A 22,070-nucleotide genomic window follows, 5' to 3' on the forward strand; every position below is an offset into this window, starting at 1 on the left:
CCACAGGGAGCCTGATGCAGACCCCTCAGCTAACCTGTCCATCTGGTCATCATGTCAGTAAGTAAAACAGTTACTCTTCAGAGCTCCTCCACAGAGAGCCTGATGCAGACCCCTCAGCTAACCTGTCCATCTGGTCATCATGTCAGTAAGTAAAACAGTTACTCTTCAGAGCTCCTCCACAGGGAGCCTGATGCAGACCCCTCAGCTAACCTGTCCATCTGGTCATCATGTCAGTAAGTAAAACAGTTACAGATGATGACATTACATCAAAAATGACATGTTAAAAACACTTATATTGTGAACATTGAAGAAAACATTGAAGAAAAAGCTAATACTTGTGCATTGCCAGGTTAGTTTGCTAGTGTCTAAATGTACTGCACTGCATTGGTAGAGCAGCATTTGCTACTTACATCTCCCATTATTCCACATCCTTGAATACACAGAGATAATTTGCAGGTTTCAGAATGAAACGGTACGGATACATGACGCACGCGATGCCACAACAATTTGCATTCCACACACATTTGGCAAGTAATGCAATGTTAAGTACTGCTTGGGGAGTGATAGTCTGTTCTAACAGTGCTTTACCTTTCTGCGCCATCAAAAATAAATGTCACCTTTCATGTTTCCAGTGGGACTGGATGTAAAGAGGAATGTTGCTACAGAGGATTTGTGCTCTAGTCAACCGTTTTTCACACTACATTCAGCGGCCAGCCACTGTTCAAGCCCAATTCATAATAGACCGCTAGTCTGCTACCACAATTGACCTGATCCACACTGAAATGCAGCACATGATTGCTTTCTACCCTCAGCAACCAGTCCGGAGTTGGTTGGGTTACTATTGATTGAGGTTATGGGGACAGGGTATGGAGACCTGATCTTGAACTAGGTATTAACAACAGAAAGAGTTAAGTACACAGCACAGTGCATAGAGACACCTCAGTTGGATAAGGAACAGGAACAGTTTCTCCAGTAATAAAAATGTTGACTTTTTTTTTCATGGGGGGATGTACAGGTAGAGGTTGAGGATGCTATGGTGGAGTAGGCTGGGGTGGTGGGTCCTGGGGCTGAGGGGGCTGGGGTGGTGGGTCCTGGGGCTGGGGGGGTGGGTCCTGGGTTGATAGGTCCTGGGACTGAAGGAACTGGGCACCAGTCTGTTTCTCTGTGTCTGATGCTGCGCTGCCGTCTCTGCAGGGGCACCGACACTGGCATGACTCTCCCTGTCTAATTACGATGACAGGCAGACTCAGGCCTATCTGCTGCAGAGCTGTCCCTAGCAGACAAGACAGATTGCATGTCAAATAATATTTTTAAAAGTCAATATATCCATACAAATTGTACAGTACAACAACCTCACAGATGCTAGCATTACAATATCTACAGCTCTGCAACTGCTAATGTTTAGCGACCAAATACATTGAAATGATCAACATGTAGAATACGTGTAAAAACCACACCTGAATTCATCAGAGGTGACATATGTCGGTAAATATAACGAAGCAAAAGATGGATCTCCATAAATTACCTGTGTTCCCTCCCATTGGTATTTCTGTGGTGAAATAGAGCTTCTCTAGTGTCGAGCCACTGTGTTGTTGCTGAAATACAACAGAACAAGAGAAGAGAGCATGTTCAGCATATAATTATCAGAATGTCAATGCCTCGTGGCTAAACAGAGGAAAAGTTTCATTAAAACAACTGAAGGTCAATTAACAGTTGGACTGGATGAGATCCAGCAAGCAGGCCAATGATTGGACAGTCCCTCTCCACATCCTAATAAAAAGGCCAATGATTGGACGACCCTCTCCATATTTGAATTAAAAGACCAAATGATTGGACTGCGGCCATCTCCATATTCTAATTAGCTGGCTTTACTACCCTCCAGGTTAGGAGGTTTCAATAAAGCATCTAGAATAATGACACAAATATCGTATGACAACAAATGATTAATTCATAAAAAACTGTCAGATAAAAACATGTAAAAATGTTGTATTATTAGACCAACATCTAATAGAAAAATGTATTATCTGCTTATAACTTATAATGGGCCTGACTTAATTATAATAACAACCTATTAGTAAGTTATTAATGATGACTCACGGATAGCTGTGTCTGCATGTCCTGCTGCCTCGGGTCATTGATACTGTTCAACAGCCACTGGAGGTTCTGAGTGGACAAGGTGATGGGCTGGATGGTACTGTGGGCAGGGACCGTAGGAGGAGTAGAGTACCCCAGGGAGAGGGGTGTTAGTGGGGCCTGAAGGGAGGAGCTGGAGGGTGGAGGGTATGGGCCTGGTTGAGAATAGATGGAGGACATGGCAGCTGGCTGTAGTAGTACGCTCTGGGTTTGGCCTGGTTGGGAATGAAGGGTGGTGGTCGGCTGTGATAGTACGCTCTGGGTGGAGCCTGGTTGGGAATGGAGGGTGGTGGTTGGCTGTGATAGTACGCTCTGGGTGGAGCCTGGTTGGGAATGGAGGGATGAGGCTAGCTGTTGTAGTAGGCTCTGATTGGATGGCTGTTCTGGAATCACCTCATGTTTAGGTGTATCACTGATCATGGGAGAAACAGGAACTGGACAGGGTTCACGAGGGGTGCACCCAGGGGTGAGGAGAGCGGTGGGCTGGGGTACAGGACGGGGTTCACTCGGGATACACCCAGGGGTGGGAGGTACAGGACGGGGTTCACTAGGGCTAGAGTCAGAGGGTTCAGGACAGGTAGAAATGAAAGGGTGAGATGCTTCTGAAAGCACCACGGTTAGAGATGGGTTCTCCAAACTATACGAGGGCACTGCCACCGATGACACATCTGGATAAGATAGGGGACAGATAAAAGGGTTTTAAGGGCTTAACAGGAGACAAGGCATTTAGACCACAACGCACTGGTGGTGTTCACCACAACATGGTACAGTACTCACCCTGTGTCTGGGGCTTGTCTTGAAACAGCAACTCAAACACCAGGTCCAGGGCATCAGACTGCCACAGGGACAAGACAGCAGCAGAGTAACATTAGTCTAACAAGCAAAACATATACAGCACATGTCTTAATTACCATCTATTACAATTACAATACAGTATGCACAACTTATACATGTATACAATTAGCCCTGAGACATGACTGTAGTCTCTAATAGTGTCTATATAGCCAACAGCAAAGGGATAACTGTATAGTGTATATATACTCACCAGTTAGTTTATTAGGTACACCTATCTAGTATCGGGTTGGACCCCCCTTTCCTCCAGAATGATTTTTTGGGGGGCATTCTACAAGGCGTCAGAAATATTACACAGGAATTTTGGTCCATGCTGACACAATGGCATTACGCAGTTGCTGCAGATTGGACAGTGGTACATTCATGCTGCCAACAGCCCGATCTCTCATCCCAAAGATGTTCTATTTGGGCTGAGGTGTGTGGACTGAACAGGCCACGCTAGTAAACTGTCATGTTCCAGACAATGTTAATCCACTCCTCAATACTCCAGTGTTGGTGATCACATGCCCTCTGGAGCAGCTTCTTCTTGTTTTTAGCTGATAGGAGAAGGATCAACGAGTTGTGCGTTCCAAGATGCCGTTCTGCACACCACTGTTGTACTGCGCCGTTATTTGCATGTTTGTGGCCCGCCTCTTAGCTTGCACGATTCTTGCCATTCTCCGCTCGATCTCTCTCATCAACGAGCTGTTTTCGCCCACAGGACTGCCACTGACTGGATGTTTTTGTTTGCCGCATCATTCTCGGTAAACCCTAGACACTGTCGTGCTTGAAAAGCCCAGGAGGCCGGTCACTTCTGAGATACTGGATCAGGCGCGTCTGGCACCGACGATCAAAGTCGCTTAGGTCACTTGTTTTGCCCATTCTAATGTTCAATCAAACAGTAACTGAATGCCTTGATGCCTGTCTGCCTGCTTTATATAGCAAGCCACGGCCATGTGACTCATTTTCTGTAGGAGCTATCCTTTTTCGTGAACGGAGTCGTGTGCCTAATAAACTGGCCGGTGAGTGTATGTCTTTAAGACATATACCATGGATGTTTATTCAGACAGTGTGCAAAATTGAACATTTGGAAAAAAAAGAGTTACAAAATGACTTACATTACTTTCTCGGAGCTGAGAAGCAGTGGAAATCAGGCTCCTATCACTGAGACATGGGGAACGAGGATTCAAATCCTGTGTTTCAAAACATGATTATTGATTCATTATAAGAGATGATTAGAGAGCACCGCATATTGAGAACAGACTTTTAAGAGAGAAAAATACAGAGAAAATCTATTGATTGCATGGATATTTGACCAGTAAGTCTTGACACATACCGTGCGAGACAGAAACAGATGCAATATGTCATTGTCAAAACATAATTATTAAGTGCCATTTTCAGTCACATGGTGGGAGGACTCACGTCTGAGAGGGAGTGGCTGTGAATTATGTCAGCTGACGGTCCAGGGTCGTGACCTTTGATGTTGTCCCTCGGACTGTTGGAGGAGCTTAGGGAGTTATCACCATCTGTGTCCACCTGAAGGAGGGGTGGCTCACCTAGAAGAAAAAACACACACACACAGATATTACTTTTATAGGTCTCTCTTATGCAGCAGCCAACTTTATTGCTTACAACCCATAAGAAATTGAGATATAGTCCTGGCTTGGAGAAAGAAAGGTAATTTGAGTCCACAACTCTTTGCCTTATGGGTGAAGGGGCAGGATAAAGAAATACGCTCAGCAATATCCAAGTCCATGCATAATGACAATGATCATTAATAACATGAGTTTATGCTGATGTAGCCTTTAGTGCCTTGAGGCATGTGTTTTTTGGGGGGATGAAAGGGCAAGGAGGTTCAAGCCACAACATGGCACACATACACACACCGAGAAAAGTCCTGGCTACAGACATAAGCAGTTCTGCAGGATACATATGGAAACTCCCACTGGGAAGCAAACCCAAAAAGCAGGCAGATAATGTTTCCTCAGCCTCTGACATCAATGTGAGTTGCATTCACAGATCACATGTAATGGATCTAAACCCCATCTGAGACTCATAGCTCCTCAGAGGGAGGAAGAGTTTGTTGGGTCCTCTGGTATCAGAGGAACAGGCTAGAAAGACAAATTACAGTGTTATAGTTAGAATGGAGTGTTAGAATGTGTGTGTGTGTGTAGAACTGGGCCCCAGAGGAACCTGCAGCATCAGGATTGATAGCTCCACCACAACAACAACAGCAGCAGTATTAATAGCTCCACCACAACAACAACAGTATTAATAGCTCCACCACCACAACAGCAGCAGTATTAATAGCTCCACCACCACAACAACAACAGCAATATTAATAGCTCCACAACAACAACAGTATTAATAGCTCCACCACCACAACAACAACAGCAGTATTAATAGTTCCACCACAACAACAACAGCAGCAATATTAATAGCTCCACAACAACAACAGCAGTATTAATAGCTCCACCACCACAACAGCAGAAGTATTAATAGCTCCACCACCACAACAGCAGTATTAATAGCTCCACCACAACAGCAGCAGTATTAATAGCTCCACCACAACAGCAGCAGTATTAATAGCTCCACCACAACAGCAGCAGTGTTAATAGCTCCACAACAACAACAGCAGTATTAATAGCTCCACCACCACAACAACAGCAGTATTAATAGCTCCACCACCACAACAGCAGCAGTATTAATAGCTCCACCACCACAACAGCAGCAGTATTAATAGCTCCACCACCACAACAGCAGCAGTATTAATAGCTCCACCACAACAGCATTAATAGCTCCACCACAACAGCATTAATAGCTCCACCACAACAGCAGCAGTATTAATAGCTCCACCACCACAACAGCAGCAGTATTAATAGCTCCACCCACAACAACAGCAGTATTAATAGCTCCACCACAACAACAGCAGTATTAATAGCTCCACCACAACAGCAGCAGTATTAATAGCTCCACCACAACAACAGCAGCAGTATTAATAGCTCCACCCACAACAACAGCAGTATTAATAGCTCCACCACAACAACAGCAGTATTAATAGCTCCACCACAACAGCAGCAGTATTAATAGCTCCACCACAACAGCAGCAGTATTAATAGCTCCACCACAACAACAGCAGTATTAATAGCTCCACCACAACAGCAGCAGTATTAATAGCTCCACCACAACAGCAGCAGTATTAATAGCTCCACCACCACAACAGCAGTATTAATAGCTCCACCACCACAACAACAGCAGCAGTATTAATAGCTCCACAACAACAGCAGCAGTATGAATAGCTCCACAACAACAACAGTATTAATAGCTCCACCACAACAACAGCAGCAGTATTAATAGCTCCACCACAACAACAGCAGCAGTATTAATAGCTCCACCACAACAGCAGCAGTATTAACAGCTCCACCAACACAGCAGCAGTATTAATAGCTCCACCACAACAGCAGCAGTATTAATAGCTCCACAACAACAACAGTATTAATAGCTCCACAACAACAACAGCAGCAGTATTAATAGCTCCACCACAACAGCAGCAGTATTAATAGCTCCACCACAACAGCAGTAGTATTAATAGCTCCACAACAACAACAGCATTAATAGCTCCACAACAACAGCAGCAGCAGTATTAATAGCTCCACCACAACAGCAGCAGTATTAATAGCTCCACAACAACAACAGCAATCAGACCTGGGTTCAAAAAGTATTTTGAAATCCTACAAATATATGAGTGTTTGTTTGAGCCTGTCTGGAGTGCTAGATGGACTGGATTTGGATCTTTGGGACTGTTTTATGTATGTGTGTGTATGAGTGTATGTGTGTGTGATCTCAGCACTCTGTTGGATGTGGATAAATAGGCTAATCAGGATTCGCTGACAGGGCGTTGCGAGAATAAATGGGCCAATAAGAGGCTGTGGAGCTGAGCAGTGCTGAGACCTATCTACTGGGCTGAAATAAACTTGGATGTTTTCAACACACACCTGTCTGAGAATCTGACTCAGCTAAGGAAGCCATACCCCATTAAGAGCACTCAATAAAACGTAGCAGGGAGGAAAGAAAGACGTGCTAGAGCGTATTGTTTTATCTCCAACTCCGGAAAAAAGGGGTTTTCAACTCCCCCTAGTTTCATTTAAAAAAAGACAGGGTTTGAGCTCAAGGAGTTAGCTGTGTATCACCACGCCACCTTCACCTATTTGTCCCAGGATGTGTGTTTGGAGATGGTCACTAGAGGTGAACGCCTTGTAACAGCCAGGATGGTCACACCTGGTGAGAAAACAACACTAAGTTGAGTTATGTTCATTCATTGAGTACGTTTACATGCACACTAATAATGCAACATTAAACCGATTATGGCCGAGTATTGTCACACCCTGATCTGTTTCACCTGTCTTTGTGCTTGTCTCCAGCCCCCTCCAGGTGTCACCCATCCTCCCCATTATCCTGTGTATTTATACCTGTGTTCTCTGTGTCTGTTGCCAGTTCGTCTTGTTTGTTCAAGTCAACCAGCGTTTTGTGTCTCTGCTTTTTCCAGTCTCTCTTTTCTCGCCCCTTGCCTGTCCTGACTCCGAGCCCGCCTGCCTGACCACTCTGCCTTACCCTGAGCGTGCCTGCCGCCCGATACCGTTGGCCTGGTTTACTGACCCCTGCCTGCCTTGACCTGTCCGCCTGCCTGCCCCTGTTGGAATATTAAAGTCTTGTTTATTCTACGTGGTTTGCATCTGGGTCTTACCTTCATATCTGATAGAGTATGACATTAGTCATGTAAACACCTGAATTTGCTTATCTTAAATCGGTCATAATCAAAGTAAGCCTATGCCGATGAAAACACCTGGTTTTCTGAGCAATCTTTAGAATTATTAGGAATGTAAACAGCTTAATCGATGTTCCAGTGGTTTGTTTGCTATGTGCGATTGACGGGGGAAAAAAGTTAGGAAAAAGTGAAAGTATGCATCTTATAAATAGTTTTCATATACAAACTTTATATGTCCGAATTCAGAATCTAATAGTCTTCTCAAAAATAACATGGTCACTGTGGTAGAACATTTATTTTGATTGACGATTTTCAGCATTTATCAAAAGTCCCATCGGTAGCCTAATTTCAGATGTGTCCATGTAGGGAAATCGTTTTTTCTTGCAATGGATGTAACTTTTCAATCAAACTATTATATTAACCTGACTATCTACAATAATCACATTATTGTGTGCATGTAACCGTGCTCATGTATTAATTTGTGCAAGCATTCATTTGTTCATGAATTAGTTAGTCCTTTCAACCCACTGCATACTTCAGCCATTCATTGTGAGCTCACCTGAAGGGCCTCTCCTTGGAGTGTGTCCGGATGTGTTTCCTCAGGTCACTCAGAGTGGTGAAGTACTTGGTGCATCCGTCCGACTCGCAGTTAAACGTGTTCCCTGTGTGCAGTCTCTGGTGGGCTTTCAGCCTGCACATCAACACAAACGCAACAGAGAGAAACAAACACGGCTGATGTTTGCAGATCAACACACCAACATACAGTCACTGTGAGTTGTGGCTTGACTTGGGGTCAGCATACCAGCATACCAAAGGCCACTAAGCTGTGTAAAATTAACTTTGATGTCAGGGGGTCTGAAAAGTGCCCAACTCATGACTGATGAAACATCATCACGTGTCATGGCAGGAAGGCTACAATAATTTGGCTGCGATTCCTTCAGTTTACAATTTTAGTGCCAGTGGGCCTGTAAATAATATATGAACTAAATAGATGTGGCGGAGAAAACTGCTAGGTTGTGGTATCTGCCCCACCTAGTCAATGGTAGGGAAAACACTGGTCTAACCCTTACCTGTACAGTGTGTTGTAGGCCTTCTCACAGCCCTGTTGGTCACACTCGAAGGGCTTCTCCTTGGTGTGAACGCGGACGTGGATCTTCAGACTGTAGGAGGTGAGGAAGGCCTTGTCACAGCCCAACTGGTTGCAGACAAACGTGTATTCTCCTCTATGTCTCTTCTGGTGGGTCCGCAGGTTCCCTGCTGTGCTGTAGGTACGAGTACAGTCCTCGTATAGACACTGGTAACGCTTCACCTGCAGAACAGACAGGCAGAGTTGTGGTCGTAAACTATGTCAACAAGATGGAAAACCACCATATGCATAAACATAAGTTTAACATGTAGGAAGTGTTTTTAGTACCGGTATGTGACACTTCACAAACATTACTATACATCAAGTCTGGAAATAAATCAGCTGTATTGGTTTCTATGATAAGATTGAAGTGCACATTTATGAATGAGATCTAATTACCTTCACAGAAAGAGAACCAAGAGGCTGTAAAGAATGAGAATTATCATCTCATCTTTACATCTTCAGAGACCTTGACTATAATGACTCTGTGGTTCTGGATGGGAGAGAGGCTGATGATGATGAGGGAAAACAGAAGCTTCACAGCTAGCTCCCGGGCTGGCCCAATTTCACCACCCCAAACCAATCTCCTCTCCTGTCTCTTCCTCTCACTCACTGACTTCATCATAACAGTTGGCTTGTCACCTTCACACAATATGGTTCTGCTGCTGCTAACCTAGCATGGTTTATTTTCTCTGTGATGATGATGCAAATGAAGGACCTCAGGGACGTCTTACTCCCTTCCACATGTTATACACTCTGAGAACGGAGCTATACAGAAAGTTAAATGGTGCTTTGGCTGTCCCCATAGGAGAACCCTTTGAATAGCCCTTTTTGGTTCCAGGTAGAACCCTTTTGGGATCCATGAACAACCCTTTCCACAAAAGGGTTTACCTGGAACCAAAAAGTATTCTCCTATGGGGACAGCCGAAGAACCCTTTTTCGTACCCTTTTTTCTAAGAGTGTATATGTGATATGCTGAAAAGGGTCGGTCTCAGTGATTCACAGACTGATGATATGATCATCACGTGTAAGCCTGACCAACCCCATGTCATGTTTGCCAGAAGGTTTGAGTCCTACACTCTCGACTCAAGTGTAATTTCAAAGAAGACTACAAAATGGCTCTCTGCCTATCTATAACCTTGTAACATCCTTCAGGACATCATGACCGGGACATTATATACAGTACATTATGAAAGTATTCAGACCCTTCCCTTTTTCCACTTTGTTACATTACAGCCTTATTCTAAAATGGATTAAATAAATAAAAATCGATATCAATCTACACAAAATATCTCATAATGACAAAGCAAAAAACGTTTTTATAAAATGTTGCTAATTTATTAAAAAATTTAAAAAATAGAAATACCTTATTTACATACGTATTCAGACCCTTTGCTATGAGAATCTAAATTGAGCTCAGGTGCATTCTGTTTCCATTGATCATCCTTGAGATGATTTTAGTTCACCTGTGGTAAATTCAATTGATTGGACATGATTTGGAAAGGCACACACCTGTCTATATAAGGTCCCATAGTTGACAGTGCATGTCAGAGCAAAAACTAAGCCATGAGGTCGAAGGAATTGTCCGTAGAGCTCCGAGGCAGGATTTTGTCGAATCACAGATCTGCGGAGGGTACCAAAACACTTCTGCAGCATTGAAGGTCCCCAAGAACATGGTGGCCTCCATCATTCTTAAATGGAAGAAGTTTGGTACCAGCAAGTATTTTCCTAGAGCTGGCCGCCCGGCTAAGTTGAGCAATCGGGGGAGAAGGGCCTTGGTCAGGGAGGTGACCAAGGACCCGATGGTCACTCTGACAGAGCTCCAGAGTTCCTCTGTGGAGATGGGAGAACCTTCCAGAAGGACAACCATCTATGCAGCACTCCACCAATCAGGCCTTTATGGTAGAGTGGACAGACAGAAGCCACTCCTCAGTAAAAGGCACATGACAGCCCCCTTGGAGTTTGCCAAAAGGCACCTAAAGGACTCTCAGACCATGAGAAACAAGATTCTCTGGTCTGATGAAACCAAGATTGAACTCTTTGGCCTGAATGCCAAGCGACACATCTGGAGGAAACCTGGCACCATCCCTACGGTGATCATGATAGTGGCAGCATCATTCTGTGGGGATGTTTTTCACCGGCAAGGACTAAGAGACTAGTCAGGAGTGAGGAAAAGATGAACGGAGGAAAGTACAGCGAGATCATTGATGAAAACCTGCTCCAGAGCAGCCAAGCTTGTAGCATCATACGCAATAACACTCAATACTGTAATCCCTGCCAAAGGTGCTTCAACAAAGTACCGAGTAAAGGGTCTGAATACTTACGTAAATGTCATTTCCGTTATTTATTTTTTATACATTTGCTAAAATGGATAAAAAACAGTATTTGCTCTGTCATTATGGGATATTGTGTGTAGATTAAGGTTGGATAAAAAAAGAGAAAAAAAAGAATAATGCTGTAACGTAACAACATTCGGAAAAAGTCAAAGGGTCTGAATACTTTGCAAATGCCCTGTATATGAATGAGCAATGATGCCTCTCCTCCTCACAACCAGAATACCAGGAGTGAGTTTTCCTGACAACATACCCAAATAAATATCCAAATATCCAAATAAATACAGAACATGCTCAGATACCAGGAATTAGCCCACTGGGCCAAAACCCAGGCATTAGCTCAAGGACCTAACACAAGTCTTCAGGTCTTTGGATATCAAGGCTTACCTCGCTGTGGTGGGTATCTGGGCACTCAGAGTGCAGTGTGATGGTGGCCCCCTGGATGTGCCGTGGCATGGGTGTGGAACCAGGGTTGATGGTGAACTGGATCTGGTCCTGGGAGATGGTGTGGTGGATGTACCCCTGTGACATGGCCTGCCAGTGGTCTTCCAGACCTCCACGGCCCTCCGTCTCACATCCCTCATGTAGGTACATCATCAGGTCCTCTTCCTCCTCTTTATTGTCAGTTCTAGAACCCACTGGGTCTTGTTCAATCATCACAGTGGTTCTGTCATACACTGTGTCCAGACTGTGCACACCAGAGTCCAGTGTAGAGGGCAGCAGTAGCGTGTCCCATTGGTCCCAGTCGACAGTAACCATCTTCCTGGAGACATTGTCCTCTTCAACCTGCTGATTTGTCTTGTCCGCCTCTTCTTCCTCGACAAAGAGCACGGTCTCATTCATCCTCATACATGGTAACAAAGGTGACACACTCATTGGGTTGCAATTGAAATGAGAAGTAGAGGGTTAGAAAATGTATCAAGTAACAGTATGCTTTCACGACAGCAGCTACCAATGCATTTAATTTTGTTGAGATTAACGGACTATTGGTTAAACGGTTTGAAACTACAGTAACCTAATACAAAGTCAACTACAATCTCGGCATTCCTCGGCGAGTTTAGGCTATCATCAAAACTATTTTACTTGTTGCTACTAAGAAGCACTCATTCAGCAGGACGCAGCACAGAAATGTTGCCAGTTTCAATAACAATCCCTAGCTACTCACAGTTTTGAAAGTTCACCACGTAAATGCAGTCAAAAATAACTACAATGTCGTTTGTCTTTATAAAATGTCTCCCGCTTTGTTAATTCTGTTTCAAAATCGATTCCTCCGTTGTTACAGTGTTGCTACATCGTAGTCACCCTAGCAGCCTATTTAACCAGCTTCCTCTTTCCGCCCAAACTCACTCAACCGTGAACCGTCTCCCTCCCTCACTCAGTGAAGTAAACGACCGGTAACTGACAAAATAAAGGAAACACCAACATGGGCCACCACGAGCCAGAGCAATTTCAATGCACGGTGGCATGAGGTTGAGATCTGATGACTGAGACGGTCATGGCGTATGGTTTACATCGTTTTCATGCTCATCGACCATTCAGTGACTACTCGTGCCCTGTGGATGTGGGCATTGTCATCCTATGGCATAGCCATTGTAGCCAAAATAATGGCCTGCCCAGTAATTTATACATGACCCAAAGTAAGATGGGATGTTAATTGATGAATTAACTCAGGAATCGCACCTGCTTTCAACATACTTTGTATCCCTTATTTACTCAACCGTTTCTATTATTTTGGCAGATACATGTATACGCTATAGCTCCTGGATATAACTGTGCTATAGCGCCATCTTGTGAAGATTAATTATTGCTGAACACACTGCACACCATCTGAAATACCTTTTTTTGTGAACCTGACAGTGATACAATCTTGATGAGAATCCTAGAAATATAATGATCAACATGGTTGAGGCGTAACATAGTTGAGGTATGAGTCTAATTGTCTGAGTTGAAATCATTGTGAACAGTAATTGGTCCATAGCGGGTTCATTCTAGGCCTATGTATCCCCAGGCAGTAACACCCACAGAAGAACAGCCCACTCAAACCCATGACTGGATCCACTAGAGGTTGGGATGTGTTATTTAAGAACAACATAAAGCTGGAAAACAGTTTTATTTTCACGAGAGCTTGCATTCACAGATGAAGAAAACATGAAAGAACTAATGACCCCCAAGCAGTGGATATGACAAAACTGAAATATGCATTTAGTCGATCCATACTAAACCCTCTGCATTCTAAAGTGAGTCTAATGTCACATGGAGGTTAGTAGATTAGCGAGTGTTGAGTAGATTGTCCAGTAGAGAGGTTACACTCAGAGCCAGGAGGGAGAGACTCCCCAGGCCACAGCAGGCAGAGTTAACAGGCATGTTGAGAGAACCATCCAGTCTGAGACAGGAGACAGACCCAGCCACACAACACTCATTGTGGCATTGGTACGAGCTGAAGGGACCACACTTAGTGCTCTGTCTGCAGTCTCTGGCGCATCCAGCACTCCACACCGTCACGTATGTATTCCAGGTGACCTGGCTTGAGGCTTTCTTGAGCTGTGGGATAGTGTATAAGTTGTACTTTTCATCATCAATATCATCATTGTGATCATCACCATCAGGAGTAGAAGAATCATCATAACAAAAACAACACTTCATCCATGAACAGTTTAGATCCAGATGAACTGACATGTTGATAACCAAGCCAATTGAGTTGACATTGCATCGTAAAGACATTTGTTAGAAGGAATGGGTCTCTTCTTACCTCACAGAAGTCCATACCCTCCTCACACAACTCCTCCATGACCTTCACATGTTTGTAGCATGTTATGCCGATACAGCTAAATATTTTACAAGACCTCATCTGTGAAGGAAAGCAAATTATAATTTATAATGTATGTTGAAAAGTTGACATTTCTGCCGAAATTGCCAGCATTTTGCATTCATTTGCAAGAAATATCTAGTACCTTCTTTCTGGTTAAAGCAGCATTTACAATCATGCCTCCCATTGTGGATCTTGCAGTAGCTGTAGTGGTAGGCTCTGTGGTGATATTACAGTTCTCAGTTTGGGTCATATCAGAGGCAATGGAGCCTTGGTCATCAAAGTCCTTGCCCCCATCTTGAGTATGGTTTTCATTGGACTGAGATGTTGGTATGACATCACTATACTTCACCATCTCATTCTTGAAAGAATGGGTGACGTTAATATCATCTTCTGTGTCGTTTCTCTCAGTCTTGAGTGTAGAGATGTTTGTGATGTAATCTTGAGCTCTGGTATATTCTCCCCCAGTCTGGGATGTAGGGAAGACTTCTTTGTTGCGGTCTGTATTGTAGTAGTCTCTTCCTGGAGGGACAGTGGTGGTGTGAATGGTTTGGCTGTTTTCAGTCTTTGACCTGGTTGTGCATATAGGATACAGTTTGCTGATGGTTGTGGTGGGTTGGGTGGTTTGAGCTTCAGTCATCTTGGGGTCATTTGTGGAAGTTGGGAGTTGGTCTCCCACAGTTTTCTTAATGGTTAGATTCAAAAGCACTAAATGATAATGAATTAATAATCACATGAGTTATAATCAAAGCTTATTAAAACAATCAGGGATAATCAGATAATACAAATCAGAGATGTTGTAATCTTACCAAGAACAAATACAACAGATCTCCTTTGAGGACCGGAAAGACCAAGGACTCCTGCATTGAAATGGTAAAATAAAAATGCTAATCAAGGTCAGCTCTGTCATTTTTTTGTATAAAACCAACTGATATTTACTGGACTACTGATATTGATTAGGTAAGGTGATGAGGATACCTCTGCAGTCCTGTTTCAAAAACATCCTTAGCTTACTTCCCCCAGCAGCAGATGTGTGGATAATTAACCTGCAAAATTGTAGCCTGAGTCCCAGTACAAACATAGCCCGTACAAACATGTGCGTTAATTAATGAAGGTTTCAGATTCTCAGTCATGTGATGGCGTGGGCATTGTTATGTTGATGAGAGTAATATTCCATCAATTTAAACACGTTATAAATCCATGTAGTTAGTGTTGACCCTGGGGTCCAGGAGTACTCGTAGAACACACCGTGGTAGCTTTATGATCCCCTCAGGATACACTTAGCCAAGACCAGGAGCCAGAACTTCCATCTCAACGCATCACCTAAGGAAATGCTTATCTCCTCTATCATTGACTTTTAATGGGTGCAGCCTGGAGACTGGTAATGTGGTCATGTGAATTAGTGGTAAACAATTAAACGCTATCATACCCATATCCCAGTTTATATATGACCAGTTATGATGACTGTTGGATGGTGTATATTATAGATAAACAGACCAAATCCAACATTATTTTAGCAATATTCAGACATTTCTTCCCTCAACTGTACTCATATTGGCAAACTGATACTGTAAGTCAATTTGCATGTCATAGCAAGCAAGTCATGCTACATGAAATAACAATATTTAAACCATTAACAGCTCACACAAATACAGCACAAGTGTCTTGTATAATTCCAAAAAAAACTGCTGAGCTAAGAAAGCATCTTCAACATTTTAAGAAATGTATGAATTAGTAAATAAAAGGTGAATTTTCCTTACCAGGCAAACACTGAATCGGTGAGCAAGTGTGAAGATATCTGCAGACTCCCCTCTAGTACACTCCCTTTAAAGGGACTGTCCATCACCTGACAATGGGAGGGTTCTTGGATATACAGAAATGTGTAATCATCCATAAGGGAATGGACAGTGGTTCAGGTGACTCCTTAAACAACTTAAGACATTACAATGGCTTTCTAATAGAACTAACTAACACAGAAACAACAATGGTGACAAATATTACTCATTTATTATTAGAATCAATGGCTGTTTCATTTCAAAATAGTTGTCAAAGGAAGGAATTAATAAAAACAACATCACAACTTCTAAATGAAAAGTGGAAATGAAAAGGTCAAGGGTCAAAGGCCAAATAAAAAAATAATAATTGGGCATCACGTTGCGCTTCAAGGTTTCCAAGTCTTTGTCGGTCTCCTCTCTACAGCAGACCCTGTCTCTTCAGGTCCTCGTAGGTCTTCTTGTTGACCACGTTTCCACTGGAGTCCTCGTACTCCTCCTCTGTATCTGGTTGCCAGCGCTCTGATGCCTTCTGTGACTTCAGCTTTGACCATACTGGGTTAAAAATACACTATTATTATCCAGAACGTGGACTGAATGACCAGTCATTTTTCATAATTTATTTGACCAGGAAAGACCCTTGCGGTCAGAATCTTTTTGTGAGGGCAATCTGGATGTACAACTACTCCGGAAAATATTTATTGGTCTGGTAACACTTTTTTCTCTAACATGACTATTCTATTCAACCCAAATAACAATACTCATTATTTTCACTTGTCATCTGCCTCAGCCTCTATCAGGGCTGTAACAGAACTACTTACGAGAGACAGCATCCTCGATCTGGGTGACGTTGGCAAAGTGAGCCGTGTTGGGGATTCCCAGGCAGCGCATGCCATGGGCGTGACGCCACTCCTGAGGGGAGGAGACAACAGGTGACAACATATTATCTAGCAGTAATATTAACTAACCATGGTCAACATGCTCTTATCAGCTGAGAACAGAATTAGTCCATTTCTAAAATCGAATCCTCTACAGTTTCACTTATGCACACATACAAACGAAAGGAGGGCATTGACATAACACTGTAATAACCTAATATGACATTGTAATAACAATACGCAAATAATTATACGAATAATGTTGAACAGAAATCTGAACATACTGCAAAGTGCCTCTGGAAGGCCTTGGGTCCTCTGTACGTGTAGTTTCCACAGATCTCACAGTTATAATTGATGTTCAGGCCATGGAGTTTGTACAGCCAGTATGGAATGGGCTAGAAGAATTCAAAACGAGGTTAGCGTGGTAGCATGCAACCGCTGTACAATGAAGTCTGAATAAATAACACCATTATTAATAAAACAATCATTTGTATTTCATTAGTATTGCAGCGCTTTAACACAGCTAGTACACAGGTCTGATGTCAGGGCCCGACTCCAAACCTTTCCATCCCAGCCGAGAGGCAGGTTCTTGGGGTTGTAGATTATCTCGTTGTCCTCATCTTCACTCTCACTCTCACTGAGCTGCTCCTCCTCTTCCTCCTCTCTCTCCTCTCCTGTCCTGGCCTGCTTCCTCTGCACGTTCTCATGGGTCAGCTGCCTCTGCTCCTACAGGGCCATAGACAATCAGATGGAAGTGTTAACAGGTGTTTGTGTGGTTATTGTGAGTAACACACACCTATTGTATGGCCGGGACTAACCATTATATAAAGGCCCTCAGAACTAAAGACATTCATTAAATACGACTAAAAACATAGGTGCTGGGCTAATAAAGAACACTAGTATAGAACAAGAAGGCCTGCACACGGTTAAAGCTCCCAATTCACTACTTTATTGACAACGTTTCGATCAGAAACTAATCTCGGTCAGGTGACAGGATGGAAACGTTGTCAATAAAGTGGTGAATTGGGAGCTTTAACCGTGTGCAGGCCTTGTTCTATAAAGGAGTCATCCTTGGCATCTTTTACTTACCCCCAAGATTTCCACATACTCATAAACCTGAGACTCCAGGAAGGCGACTTCTTTGTTACGCTCTGTGTCTCTGCAGAGAGATTGGAATGGTCAATAACACGACTAGAACATGCTATCAGGTGCAGAAAAACATAAAACATGCAAATGTTTAACTGACAATCACATACTTCTTGGGTCCCTTGGACTTAGGGTTCTTGGCGAACAAGGAGGGATCCAGAGATTCCAGGGATTTTCCTTTGGTGCTAAACAGCCTCTGAGCTCTCTCTTCCAGGGTTCTGTGAGGTCACATACACATTAGCCATATACACCCATATTTAGCAACCTTACATCAGTCACCCAGTCCGATATTAGTCATCAGTACACCGTCGATCTATACTCCTAGTCTACGGCTGGAATTTGGTGTTATTACAATATTCCAGTTACTGTTATAATATTCTAATTATAACTGTTATTCCAGTATTCCAAGTTTAATGTATGTCCATAGACCTCCTTCCAGCCACAGAAGAGCATGCTTATTGCTTACCCTCCACATTTCAGGCCCAGGGCCATAAGGGCAGACTTCAACCTGTCCAGACCCAAGGAAGCCAACTCCTCCCAAGAGGAGAAAGCAGAAAGGTCTAGATGAGCTCCGGCGTGTGTCAGAGCACTGCTCGTCTCTTTCTATAACAGAGAAAGAGAATAAAAATGTGAAACTCCCATATAGACCATCACTATAGTAGTCTTCTTCCCCATCTTGGACACTCACTGGCCAGCCAGGGAAGGTCCCCATCTCCCACTTCTTCTCAAACTCTCCCAGGATCTTGCCGTAGAGATCATTCTGGTCCAGCAGAGGTTTGACTCTCTCTGTGTAGTCCTGAAGGTACTCCAGTAGCATCTCTAAGTACCTGTATAACATCGAACACAGGTGTGAAACAACCTGATGGAAAAACATGCGGAGGAGAACTACAAACAGATTAATATAAGGTACTACAATTCTCTAGGAATGCATTTAGTGCATTTACAGTACAATCACAAAGAAAAGGTCTGTACAATAAAGCAAATTGTTAAATATGCTTACTTTTTGTATTCAGCATTCTTTCTGTCCTTGGAGACATCAAACAGCTGGTCAAATGAGGAAAGGTAGCTGATGTACTCCAGTTTCTGATACAGAGGGCAGAAGGTTAGGCTTTAGTATAGTTTGACATTAGACTAGGATGAAGAGTATTTAGAGTAGCGAGTGGACATCTTACCTCTGCCCCTTTCAGGTTGATGAACTTCCGATAGCAGTCATGAAGATCCAGGTAGCGTCCGTACGCCTCCTCATCACTGAACTCCACCATGTCTGGGGAAAGACCACATAAATCATTACATTAACACCTACACAGTGTTAGACAATGACTACACAACCATACTGTAGAAAACTCACTCTGTGTTTCTTCAGTTGGGTTCTCTCTAGCCTTGACCAGCTCGTCAAACTCCACAGACATGGGCACACAGATCTGAAACAGCAACATACAGACTTAGCCAGAGCAGCAGAAATGCTAAATTCTGATGAAGTTTGGTTGACCTAAACTTCAGTTCAAGATTTGGTTTCAGACATTTATTGTGGAACATGCAATAACACAAATTACCCCCCCCCTTCGGGCACCTGGACTGTAGAATGACATATAGAATCCCGAGACATATTGAATGATACAATAGTTATTTAAAAGGGCAATGTGCGATTGGTGTATCTATGTGTGGACTTTCAAATGAATTACCCATTGATTGATTCTGGAAGAATAACTTATAAATGTTGCATGTGCTTAGTTCCAACTGTCATACCCCACCAGAATTCAAAATATAAGTTTGTTTTACTCTATTTTTTATAAACAACATATTTGTAAACAAACACTAGTGTATAGCCTTAACACATCTCAAACTATACTTTGATATCATGGATGGTCAGTCCTAGCGCTGTCTATGAATTTGAGTGGTTACATTTCTCCTGCCCCATCCCTCAGCATTTTACCAAAACAGTGGCGGGGTAAAGTGTAATTGTTTTAACTTCAGATTGCCCCTTTAAAAACATATCTCTGTGTCTGGAACTACTTAGGGTTTTTGAGAAGATATACACCGAGTGAACAAAAAATTAAAAACACCTACCCCCCCTACAAAGTGTACAAAACATGAATCCCCCCAAGGTGTCAAAAGCGTTCCACAGGGATGCTGGCGCATGTTGACGCCGATGCTTCCCACAGTTGTGTCAAGTTGGCTGGTAGACCATTCTTGATACAAACGGGAAACTGTTACGCGTGAAAAACCCAGCAGCGTTACAGTTTTGACACAAACCAGTGCACCCTGCACCTACTACCATACCCTGTTCAAAGGCACTTAAATCTTTTGTTTTGCCCGTTCACCCTCTGAGTGGCACACATACACAAGCCATGTCTCAATGCTTACAAATCCTTCTTTAACCTGTCTCCTCCCCTTCATCTACACAGACTGAAGGGGGTTTAAAAAGTGACATCAATGTATGTCTATGTCATGGAAAGAGCCGGTGTTCTTAATGTTTTGTACCCTCTGTGTACTTCTGGGATGATTTATTCAGTGTACAGCTAGGCCTGACAGGAAGGAGCTGATAAAAAAGATGACCTCATTAGGATGCTTCCTGTGGAACTCCTTGATCTGTTTTAGTCTGTTGTAGAACTCTGCAAACTCATTTGGTCCTGAGATGGCGTTCAGTTCATCCTTCCTCATACTGTGGATAGAGAAAGCAAAAATACTACACCTCTGATTTACTCCGCATAACAAGGCTGATCATGCATGAGCGCTTGAAACACAAACACATTACATACACACTTACCCATCTTTGTCTTCATATGCTTCCCTGACAGTTGAGCTCACGTCCATGTATCTCTGAAAGGATGGCGTAGCTAGTTATCAAAAAAATACTGTCACATCATGCATGTTCTTGACAAGTAGGCTATTAACCACAAGACAAGTGAATATGAAAATACAGATCCAACTTGTTATTTACTGTTGTGATGTTTCAATATCACATAGAATACTCACATCCAACATTGCTCTTGTTCGATGGTCTGAGTTTATTTGTTCGCGTAACTGTTTGAGAAGAAAAATCCATAAATATTAACTAAGGTTAGATGGCAAAGCCAGAAACTGGACCAGTTAAACGCTAGCTAACAAGCTAGCCTTATATCTAATTCAGCTAACGTTAACTGAATACAATAGCTGTCAGAAATTGTAGCTGGTAAACAAAATCATAACACACAAGCTACTATTCCCAAAAATAACGTTAGCTTATCTGATTTTGTTTAATGCTTTAATCAATGAACGTCTTCATTAACATTAAATAGCATTCGCGTTGATGCAACACATACCGTGGTTTTCTTATGCATCATTTCCTTAGTTTTGGCATCCAACAGCCTTTCCTTCTCCTCATGGTAGCGACGTTGTTGTTCTAAAATCGTCTCCATTGTTATTTTCTGACCAACAAATTACAGAAATAAGAAGGACTTGAACAATGAATGCCGTGAAACTTCAGTTACGTTTATATTCAATGGCGCATGTTGGGACTGAGAGGAACTAGTTCCACAGCAGGGTTGCCAGGTCAAGCATTAATTTCTATCCCAATTCTTCTTCGATGAGATTTAACAGCGGTTGGCATCCAATAAATGTTGCATTACCGCCATCTACTAGACTGGAGTACAACTCTATAATACTTTGCTTGAATAAATAACAAAATAGATTTTTTTAAATACCCTCCAATCTAACACTACACTAACAAAAAAATAACATCACCCTACTCAACTATTTAAATCTATTTAGTCCTACGTCAGGCCAACAACCTGAAAGGATGGGACACCACCACTTTTCACACCCTGTAACTCTTCTGATATCAAGTCTCACACACCCAAATACTAGAGGTTGACCAATTAATCGGAATGGCCGATTAATTAGGGACGATTTCAAGTTTTCATAACAATCGGTAATCGTCATTTTTGGACACTGATTATGGCCGATTACATTGCACTCCACGAGGAGACTGCGTGGCAGGCTTACTACCTCTTATGCGAGTGCAGCAAGGAGCCAAGGTAAGGTGCTAGCTAGCATGAAACTTATCTTATAAAAAACAATCAATCTTAACATAATCATTAGTTAACTACACATGGTTGATGATATTACTAGTTTATCTAGCTTGTCCTGCGGTGCATATAATCAATGCAGTGCCTGTTAATTTATCATTGAATCACAACCTACTTCGCCAAACGGGTGATTTAACAAGCGCATTTGCGAAAAAAGCACTGTCGTCGCACCAATGTGTACCTAACCATAAACATCAACGCCTTTCTTAAAAT

At 42.8% G+C, this 22,070-nt stretch overlaps 2 protein-coding genes across 2 annotated transcripts; both read right to left on the reverse strand.

The window, feature by feature from the left end:
- Nucleotides 1–273: 273 nt before the first annotated feature.
- LOC139373593 (metal regulatory transcription factor 1-like) lies at nt 274–12,505 on the reverse strand. The gene is made up of 10 exons (XM_071114272.1): nt 11,576–12,505; nt 8,800–9,038; nt 8,289–8,420; nt 7,169–7,242; nt 4,387–4,520; nt 4,083–4,157; nt 2,911–2,968; nt 2,098–2,801; nt 1,526–1,595; nt 274–1,273 (listed from the first exon to the last, which is right to left on the reverse strand). The coding sequence occupies exons 1-10, from the start codon at nt 12,062–12,064 to the stop codon at nt 1,032–1,034; spliced, it is 2,217 nt and encodes a 738-aa protein (XP_070970373.1). The 5' UTR covers nt 12,065–12,505; the 3' UTR covers nt 274–1,031.
- Nucleotides 12,506–15,982: 3,477 nt separating this feature from the next.
- Nucleotides 15,983–21,354, reverse strand: LOC139373597 (splicing factor 3A subunit 3). The gene is made up of 15 exons (XM_071114283.1): nt 21,093–21,354; nt 20,767–20,814; nt 20,558–20,610; nt 20,347–20,452; nt 19,139–19,211; nt 18,963–19,054; nt 18,791–18,873; nt 18,479–18,617; nt 18,257–18,393; nt 17,901–18,008; nt 17,734–17,803; nt 17,206–17,370; nt 16,929–17,039; nt 16,588–16,678; nt 15,983–16,321 (listed from the first exon to the last, which is right to left on the reverse strand). Exons 1-15 carry the CDS (start codon nt 21,186–21,188, stop codon nt 16,188–16,190), a joined length of 1,506 nt encoding a protein of 501 aa, XP_070970384.1. The 5' UTR covers nt 21,189–21,354; the 3' UTR covers nt 15,983–16,187.
- Nucleotides 21,355–22,070: the final 716 nt, after the last annotated feature.

The sequence above is a fragment of the Oncorhynchus clarkii genome, chromosome 18 (genome assembly GCF_045791955.1).
Source record: "Oncorhynchus clarkii lewisi isolate Uvic-CL-2024 chromosome 18, UVic_Ocla_1.0, whole genome shotgun sequence".
In the NCBI taxonomy this organism is placed as follows: domain Eukaryota; kingdom Metazoa; phylum Chordata; class Actinopteri; order Salmoniformes; family Salmonidae; genus Oncorhynchus; species Oncorhynchus clarkii.

Excerpts from the sequence above, each read along its gene's own strand:
- LOC139373597 (XM_071114283.1), bottom strand. The coding sequence starts at position 21,188 with ATGGAGACGATTTTAGAACAACAACGTCGCTACCATGAGGAGAAGGAA. Across the intron at positions 17,040-17,205 it reads CTCTCGGCTGGGATGGAAAG|CCCATTCCATACTGGCTGTA; the intron begins GTTTGGAGTCGG and ends GAATTCTTCTAG. Across the intron at positions 16,679-16,928 it reads CCTTCCAGAGGCACTTTGCA|GAGTGGCGTCACGCCCATGG; the intron begins GTATGTTCAGAT and ends TCCTCCCCTCAG.
- LOC139373593 (XM_071114272.1), bottom strand. The coding sequence starts at position 12,064 with ATGAGTGTGTCACCTTTGTTACCATGTATGAGGATGAATGAGACCGTG. Across the intron at positions 9,039-11,575 it reads CAGATACCCACCACAGCGAG|GTGAAGCGTTACCAGTGTCT; the intron begins GTAAGCCTTGAT and ends TCTGTTCTGCAG. Across the intron at positions 1,274-1,525 it reads ACCAATGGGAGGGAACACAG|GGACAGCTCTGCAGCAGATA; the intron begins GTAATTTATGGA and ends CTTGTCTGCTAG.